At 39.5% G+C, this 9,614-nt stretch overlaps 1 protein-coding gene across 1 annotated transcript; it reads right to left on the bottom strand.

The window, feature by feature from the left end:
* Positions 1-321: 321 nt before the first annotated feature.
* LOC139731792 (uncharacterized) lies at positions 322-9,192 on the bottom strand. The gene is made up of 4 exons (XM_071642665.1): positions 9,098-9,192; positions 4,020-4,797; positions 2,517-2,673; positions 322-877 (listed from the first exon to the last, which is right to left on the bottom strand). Exons 2-4 carry the CDS (start codon positions 4,783-4,785, stop codon positions 709-711), a joined length of 1,092 nt encoding a protein of 363 aa, XP_071498766.1. The 5' UTR covers positions 4,786-4,797; positions 9,098-9,192; the 3' UTR covers positions 322-708.
* Positions 9,193-9,614: the final 422 nt, after the last annotated feature.

The following is a 9,614-nucleotide window of genomic DNA, read 5'->3' on the forward strand; positions in this document are numbered from 1 at the left end:
GGCATAAAATGCATGTTTCTACATATCACTAATATGATCAACAAAAGACACTGCATGGAAACTGATTGATTATTGTTAATCACACGACTTAATCTTTCACTTGAATGCTGTTAACTAGGTGTATAACCTTAACCTAGGTGTATAACCTTTAACAGCAATGCAAATGATTTTCTTCCCATTTGTTCTAATCACAGATATTGATATTCTATCAATCTCTGATGGCCAACTGTGAACAAAATCGTATCAGTATTTCTTTCTTCTTTTCATGTGACCACAACATCTCAGTATTTCATTTTCTGCTAAACTTAGTTTGGTCTTCCCTTTTTTATTTTTTCATGATTGGTGAAAGTTATGAGAAAAGGTCTATTCATTGTTAAGATCAGGCATGGGAAAGACTTGAGGTATGATTGCATCAACCTCTAATAGTGCACCATGAAAACTTTCACAATAAATCTGTTGGTTTATAATACACATATCATTTGCAAATTTCAGTTCGTGTTCATCAGTGAGAAACGTTGCTATTTCGGGTAATTTCATTTGCTTTGAATCAAATATTCCTCGGCCCACAAACTGAATAGCATAACATGTTTACCACAATAATTGTTACTTTAGGTGCAATGAGTTACCGGCTATGTGCGATGCACACATTGATAGTCAATGAGAGGATCAATCTTTCACTTTGACGATGGTAAACCGTAAGATGATTATTTATATTTTCTTTGTGATTTTAGAGGAACCACCTGTGCTGCAAGCATCATCCATCTTGTGAATTAGCAGTTTCTGTTCTTGACGGCCAGCAGGAGACGGCATAGAGATTCCATTCAATGCACACAGCTTGTCAGCTTCATCCGCTGTACCACAGATGATTGTTGAGTACCTGCATATTAGTCAAACCATAATGTATTAATGTGACAAATTTCTAAATTACAGAGATGGTTTCTCACTTTCTGTTGAAGTCTAATCATCCAAGGTTTGATTCATCATGTCTTCAGTTTCTACCCACTACACTTTATTCATGACACAAAATAAGTTTGTGTCTTTTTATCAAATTATGTTTGTATATTCCAACATTAAATTTGTGTAAATAGTAAAATATCCGACAGTGATTTGAGTTTCAACCCTTTCAAAATCATACTAGTACATTTAATCAAGCGTTACTTAAATTATGCAAAAATAAGGAGGGCACGAACAACTTTCCCATGCCAATTTGTTCAAGGGTAGGCTGATGACAGCACAATCACTTGTCATAATTTATGTGTGACATCTCCCCTGTAATGTGACAAATAAATATGAAAGCTGGGTCCAAGAATGATGTTATTTGGCATTTATGGATAAAACTGAATTGGCATATATTGCCTTTGTGCAGAGAGGGGCAAAAGGTCAATCCATGGTCAGTGGTTAGGATTAATGAGATTCATCAAAATACAATGAATCTCAACCTTGACCTATAGTGTATCACCACCATTATGTTCATTCAAATTGTCAATCTATTTCTGCTCTGCTCTGCTTATCAAACTAACATCACTGAACATACCTAGCTAAGTAGTGCCTTGATATGACACTTGTTTTAGAGTAGTGTTTTGTTTTGTTTTGTTTGCTTTTTTTTTTAAGCAGTGATATTTGACACTGACCAGTGACTTTTCACCACTATCATTTATGCTTTTCATTCGTACCCAGTATACTTTGTATACATCAATTTTTGTCACTTATAGGCATTTGCGGACACTGCTCTGCTCTTCTGAGAAATCATTGAATTCACAGAATCTGTCCTTAGGGAGCATTACATGATTTTGTTTGCATCTTTTTGCTATAATTACAATTACTTCAGGCCTTCAGCTGTATGTTGTATGGTGTGATCGAGCATCATAAAAATGATGTGTAGATAATGTGAAGATTCATCAAAATACATAATGAAAGGCAGGTTCTGTTTACAACATGATTACTGTGAGATCTAAAACATTTAGAGATGAATGTTGAATAACAGATTTTGTTATTGTTGTTGTTGCAAGAATACTCCTTCCAATTTGCACATTTTCTGTTTTGCTGTTCATCAACATTGCATCACACTACAGACATAGCCCTATTATACCAAATATTTATACACTGAATATGGGTGCATATCAAGCGTACACAATATGAGGATCTAAATATAACATAGTAAATTAGCGGGACTTGATGACATCATAATAACAGAAATCCCTATATCAATTAATGTCAAAGGAATTCTATAAAGTGCTGAATCAGCCTAGTTTTCTTATAGTGGGAGGTCAAATTATGCAACTAATAGAAATTACTGAGAGTATGTAATGATGTTCAGGGAGATCGCTCTCTTGTTACAGTAGGTTTCTGGGCATCAATTCATTGATACAAACGAGATGAAGTGCCTTGAAAGTGCTAAACAATAGATGTATGAATCAACTCGTCACACAGCATTTGGTTGTTCACGGTACAACTTTCTTTACAATGTCTATGAGGTGTGATGTATGGAAAAACGCTAAGATCATATTTACACTTACAGAAGACAATGTTTCTTCTGCCCAGGAACAACCTTTCGCTTTGTCTTGATGATAACATCCTTGGGGAAGACATCCACCTCACCAAAAAACATCTTTAACATAGTCTTGCTTGCTCCAGCAGGAAGGTTTCCACATCGTACTGCTATCCCATCCAGCACTGTATTAAATAGATCCATAGTCCAAAAAAGTATTTTAACTTTCTTTGGGTTTCAGATAAAGTTTTCCTGTCGTACAAAAAGAAAACTGATGTCAATGAGCTATGACATTTCAAACAACAGAAGAGGAGAAAATGTTTTCAACCACAATGGACAGTCTATATCATGATTTTGATGGAATATAAACGTGCATAACATGCGAAATTATTTGTGTGCTTTTATTTTCACACTAGTTTCTGGTTGCACGAAATGTGCAAACATTTTTACACCACAAAAATTTCCACTTTTACATTAAGCAAATTTATGTTAATGATAGAATATCATGTGATATCCAAGCTACAGTTTAACCCTAACTAGGCCGGGGGGCCTCCGAGGCCCCCCTCGACGTTCCGCACGATGTATCGCTAACGCGAAAAGCTATCACCGCGACGTTTCATGATTTTTTTCTTTTGAGTCTCCCGCATCTTTTGACACCAAATTTGCGATGCCCGGGCGCGCTGTTCCAAAGTTGCGCATAAATATGTACATGTACATGTATGTGCATGTAAGACCAAAAATTGCTCAAAAATGTGAATTCGTGTACAATTTCAATGCAAAGTGTGCTTGCAGGCAAATTTCATAAAAGCATGATTATTTTGAGGTTTTATTGATTAAAATCAATTAATAACACATTTTCTTGTTCAGAACAATGTCGCGGACAAGTTTCATTGAAAAAACAATGAAAAACATAAAGTCGAAAAAACAAAGAAATACAAAAGAAATTAAAAAAACAATAAAATACAAAATTTTTTCTGATGGCACAAATTTTTTCTCTTATATTTGCTCAGGACACTTAAAAGAATATTTGCACAAAAAATGTGCCCATTTTGAGCTTTATTTAGTGATTTATACCAAATTGTCTGATTTCATGCACTATTATGCATAAATTAGCATAATTTAGCATAAATGATGATTTTTTTTTCTTAAATTTAACTTCATGGTACTTTAGATTACATCATAGGCAATGTGTGTGCCAATTTTCGTCGCGATCGCGCGGTCGACGGCCGAGATCTGGGGGGGTGGGGGCCTGGCAGCCCCCCCCGGCTCTATGATCTACCTAAATAGCCCGGCCTAGTTAGGGTTAAGTGGCAATTACTGGTAGATCCACAGGTGAAAATAGTGATGATAATGAATCAAGACCAAGGATTGACTATGGTAAAAACTGACCATTGACATTTTTCAGATATCATTATGTAAAATAGATTATTTAAAGAAAAAAAAATCAAATTTCATTTTATAAGCATTTCTTTAGATGCATTCAGAAGTGTTCTTTCCTGACCCTAAACACCTTTTTTAAAGACTGTCTTACCCTTCTTGCTTTTCTTTGCTGAAGGCTTCAAATATGCACTATTAAGACGCTTCCTCTTCTTTCTTCTGTGTTTCCTCTTCCCTGTTCTTTCTTCACTCAATTTCCTGCTTTTCTTTCCCTTCAGTTGATCACTTGCTTTTCTTTCGTAGCTGGCTTCTGTTTTCTTGGTGAACTGCTTCAGGTCACTTGTGGTATGCCTGTCTTGAGACTTTGCACCAACACTCTGTGTTTCTTTAGTCAGTAATTCCATTGTCTTTTCCTCTGTGCTTGAATGAGACTTCTTATTTTTCAGAGGAAAGTCTATTTCGTCATCTTCCTCCTCCTCTTCCTCCTCCACCTCAGTATATCTTGGGTCTTTTTCTACCTCGCTCGAGGGTGCCGATTTCTGTGACACTTGCCAAGTTGTTGTAGAAGTTGTAGTCTTTGCAGGAGAAAATTTGCCTTTATGAGGTGCGCTGAACTTCATATCTCTCTTTTTCTTTGTTTTGGGGAAAGCTGCTGCAGTATCTCCATCCTCAGTGTTGACACTGCAGTCCTTGTCACTCTCTTCAAAAAACAGTTTCTTTGCCAAGTGTGTATCAAAGGATTTTGTGGTACTCTTCATGATTCTAGGTACACTCCTTTGGCGCTTTTTACCAGTCGACATTCGATTTAAGATCATCTCGCGCTTGAGCTTTTTGCCTTCAGTGGTCTTACTCTGAACAGCTCCCAGTTTGGTTCTGTTGCAATCCTTCTCTTCTGAAGAGAGAATGTTTTGACCTTTCATGTCTGATGTCTCCTGATGAAGAAAGACACACAAAATACCAATTGTTATACACGTAGCAATTAAAGTACAGGTATACAATTATTTGTATAATGTAACTATGTGATTTCAACAATCAATATCAATTCCTACTTGTTCATCAAATTAAAGATTGCTAATTTTAGCATCTAAACCCCATTCCTTTACCCGGTGTTCAGACGATCCCCCTCTTCGCGGGGAGCGCGTAGAGAGATTGTATCTTTTTTACGATCGACCGTCCACACGTGTCTTGATATCCCCGCTGAACGGGGGACAAATCACGGCTAGGCACCGTATGCGCGTACAAAATGGCATTTTGAGCATGCGCACTTAGGAGGAAAACAGCTGCATGAGCTGCGCGCTCTGTCCCCCATCAGAATTTGTTGCCGGGCTCGACAAGCTTTCCGGGGGACAGGGGAATGTCCCACCGAGCGTCCACACGATGGGATTGCCGGGGGATGTCCTGGCAAACGGGAGATTCCCCTCGCAGCGGGGGATCGTCTGAACGCAGGGTTACTTTCACATGACTATTGTTGATTGTGACATCTTCCCTTCCCTTTTTTTCTGTAAATTCTTGTGCACAAAGGGTTGAGAAAATTTGACTACTTGATGTGAGAGCAAAATATAAATATCTAACATTACTTTTTCTTTCACCTATGACTCAAAATCATCAGCATTTTCACACTCCTGAACATGCAAACAAATAATAAAAGTCTATAAAGAAAACTCTTTGTCATTGCTTATACTCCATCTAGGCCACTTTAGGCGTTTTCACATCAGCCTGATGTTTCGAAATAGCGCGCTATTTGATAGTGTGAATACAAATTAGTGCACTAATTTTATTGCACTGATCGAGAAAATTTCTCGAGTCCAACTCCGGAAATTTCCGAAATAGCGGGATAATTTGCGAACTAGCGCGCTATATGTGAAATCGCCTCAAGAAATAAGCATGATGCATCCCATCATGCCTAGCGTGTGTGACCCGACTCTACTGGTATACCCGACACTGTTTGCGCATGCTCAGCTGTCGAATTAGCTCGAAACTAGAAATGTCGCTATGGCGACTGGTATGCCTCCGCTATAACGCATGATTCTCCCAATAGGTGTATAGTACAATGTCGAATGTCTTCACAATGTGTGATGACAGTTTCACTTAACTGGCAAAATATGTTTTGAATGTTCACTTTCCTTGAACTACAAAAATTGTAGGTTTGCTATTTTGTCTAAGAGTGCAGGTACATGTATTTGGGGAATTGAAGATTTTTACTTGACTTTTGACCAACCCTTTCATAAGTTTATGCACTGAGTAATTTTCAAGGTATGAAGAACTAGAAATGTCGCTATGGCGACTGATGCCTCCGCCATAATGCATGATTCTCCCAATAGGTGTATGGTATAATGTCTTCACAATGTGTTATGAGTTTCACAAAACTGACAAAATATTGAAATGACAGGTTTGTCAGAAATATCTTGAATGTTCACTTTCCTTGAACTAGGTTTGCTATAATTGTCTACGAGTGCAGGTACCTGTATTTGGGGAATTGAGAAATTTTACTTGACTTCTGACCGACCCTTTTATAAGTTTATGCATTGAGTAATTTTCAAGGTATGAAGAAAGAGTGTAATTACAGTATAAAAAAAATATATATATATATTTGCATTTAAACCTGGCCTTTGACCCTTAATCTTTGACCTTTGACCTTCTGGTTGGAAATTTCCCAGAGAATCTCCATTAGGGAATACATGTATATCAGTTCGGGAAACCCACTCACAAGGGGGGCCCCTCCTTATAAGTAACCCGTCCCCCTTTAAGTAACCCCGTCCCCCTTATAAGTAACCCCCGGGGCACCCCTTATAAGGAGTCTCCACGCTTTTTTGCAATGCAACGCGAAAATGAAGGGACTGCGGCAATTCGCTTGATTATGTCCATAAAGCTTCACAAGTTTCCTAGTTACTCACGAAATTTGAGCAAAATCGGTTCGAGGCATCATATCTAAAATCATGGATTTAAATGCGATGTCAAACGACCCATGCGAATGCTGAAATGCGAGCGATTACTGGCGTGAGTGTCGCCAGGCGCGGCGGCGCGGCAATGCTTGAGTGCAGACTGAGTACGGAGACTTTCGTACTCAGTCGCCACGTCTGCACTCAAGCATTGCCGCTCCGCCGCGCCTGGCGACACTCACGCCAGTAATCGCTCGCATTTCAGCATTCGCATGGGTCGTTTGACATCGCATTTAAATCCATGATTTTAGATATGATGCCTCGAACCGATTTTGCTCAGATTTCGTGAGTAACTAGGAAACTTGTGAAGCTTTATGGACATAATCAAGCGAATTGCCGCAGTCCTTTCATTTTCGCGTTGCATTGCAAAAAAGCGTGGAGACTCCTTATAAGGGGTGCCCCGGGGGTTACTTATAAGGGGGACGGGATTACTTATAAGGGGGACGGGTTACTTATAAGGAGGGACCCCCCTTGTGAGTGGGTTTCCCGAACTGATATATCAAGTTTTAGTTTTAAAAATAATAATGCAAGCATTGCATATAAAAGTATATGAGGAAAAAAATAAAATTTTGAGGAGTTGACCTTGACCTTTGACCCCCTGACTATTGACCCATGACCCCTAAATTACCTAGATAATCCCTGCCAGTCAGTGCATGCATATGTACCAAGTTCCATGAAGAGACATCGAACCATTTGCGAGAAAAGTGAAATTGTAACAATTTCACCTGACCTTTGACCTTTTGACCTTTGACCTTATGACATGAAACTCTCCCTGGAGAATCTTTATGCAGTAGTACATGTCTACATAAAGTTTCAAGAAAATACCTCTTGCCAATGTCACTAAAATCTACTCAACTAATTGCCCCATCATAAATCTTCCTTGGACCAAGTTTGGTGAAAGCTGCTTGAACCACTCTTGAGTTATCACGTAAACAGATGCAATTTCATGATTTGACCTTGACCTTTGACCTTTGGCCGATTTCACCCAAAATCTAATCAAATAATTGCCCCATCACACTTTATACTTGGACCAAGTTTGGTAAAATTCCAGTCAATATTACTCAAGTTATCGCGTAAACAAAAGTGGACGAACGTACGGACGTACAGACGTACGTACGGACGGACGGACAACCCGAAAACATAATGGGCCAAATGCATAAACGCTAGCAATTGCTTGTGCTAGCCATTCACTCGAATCCGTATGCATAAAAACAAGCAATTGCTTGCGAGCAGAAGCTTTTGCTAGCAAGCACAAGCAATTGCGGTTTTTATAGACATAGAGCAGTCCGGGAAACCCGCTCATGAGGACCGCTCCTGCGTACGAGGACTGCCACGCCTCATGAGGCCCCCTATTCACTTCTATTCATTCATCTCACATCTGACGTATAAATTGTCGCAACTTTGCACAGTGATTTTTTGTTACACACACATGTCCACTATCCATGATGAAAAGAAGAAAAAATCCTATCTGTTTTTTTTTTTTTTAAAATCGAGTTTTAATCAACCGATGCAGAGCGCCCATTAAAACACGTGTGTTTTAATGGGCGCTCTGCATCGGTTGATTAAAACTCGATTTTTGTTAGGTAGGGTTAGGTAGGGTTGTATTATATTTTATGGTCAAATTGGCCGTTAAATTAGTCGCGGGACATCGATTAGGGAGTCCTTCTGACAAGAAAGGGAGGACGAAAGATGCTAAGCTGTGGAAATCGGCCCCACAGCTGTATCAATTTTGCGTAAACGCCGTTTGGTGGGGTCGCATTCACGAGTATACTGTGGAAACACTGGAACAGTGGAAGGAAGCCCCATCGCCGTGCTTACCGTATAAATTACCTACTGTACCGATGAACGCCACACGGTAGGGCTGAATTCACGAGTATAAATAGGCGAGCCGCCGTAGTTAATAGTACGGACACGCCACACGGTAGGGCTGAATTCACGAGTATAGATAGGCGAGCCGCCGTAGTATTAGTACGGACTCGCAGTGGTGGGGCCTATTTCACGAGTATGCCAGCGATAACGTCAAAAAAATAAAAGACTTCTCCGGACAGACGGATCTTTCTGTCTCTACTCTAGTTCTGCTCAGTCCCACAGCAGACAGACGGATCTTTCCGTCTAGTTCTGCGTACAGTCCCACATATAGACATCCATGTCCCAAAGTTACCTCACGTATGATGATCTGCGTTATTGAAAATTATTTGAAAACAAACTTTCATCGTGCAAAAGCCATGGCGTTAGAATTTGATTTGACTATGGCTAAAAAATAAAATACCTGTATGAATAGCATAACTCTTACCCGTTTTTCTGTCTCCAAAGAAGCAGTTGACGCACCAAAGTTGCGTCGTTCTTCACGGTCGATGAAGTAGCGAGGTTATGGGTATCACACGCCTAGCTACTGGGATACTCTGCTTTCTGCTTTGCACACGTAACACACGTACGTACTACACGTGCTCTCTGAGTTAGTGGGAATCGCGCCATCTATTGACTTACAGCCGAATAACGAAAAATGACTGAAAAAAAAGTCTCATGCGAGGTTGTAGGTTGGGGCCGTTCGAATCTGTATGCTCTGCATTCTTGATGCACTGGACTAAATAGAGATGGGATACATGCACATGTATAAAGGTAAATGTAGATAAGAGCAGATGAGCCCGCCCCATCAGAATTTTCATATTTAAGAGGCATGTATAGGATCACCAAGAAAAGTGTACAACCACTGACGGGATTACTAATACCCTGTTCAAATAAGACGAATAGATGAATGAATGACTGACTGACTGACTGACTGACTGAAATGAATAGATGAATAATTAGAT

This window comes from Diadema antillarum, unplaced genomic scaffold, assembly GCF_040938485.1.
Source record: "Diadema antillarum isolate AM-2024a unplaced genomic scaffold, OU_Dant_1.0 seq00000385_RagTag, whole genome shotgun sequence".
Classification (NCBI taxonomy): domain Eukaryota; kingdom Metazoa; phylum Echinodermata; class Echinoidea; order Diadematoida; family Diadematidae; genus Diadema; species Diadema antillarum.

Bases quoted from the DNA above. Each gene is read 5' to 3' on its own strand.
- LOC139731792 (XM_071642665.1), bottom strand. From the start codon at position 4,785: ATGAAAGGTCAAAACATTCTCTCTTCAGAAGAGAAGGATTGCAACAGA. The intron at 2,674-4,019 runs GTAAGACAGTCT...TATTTAATACAG, and splicing joins AGCAAAGAAAAGCAAGAAGG to TGCTGGATGGGATAGCAGTA. The intron at 878-2,516 runs GTAAGTGTAAAT...ACTAATATGCAG, and splicing joins CAGAAGAAACATTGTCTTCT to GTACTCAACAATCATCTGTG.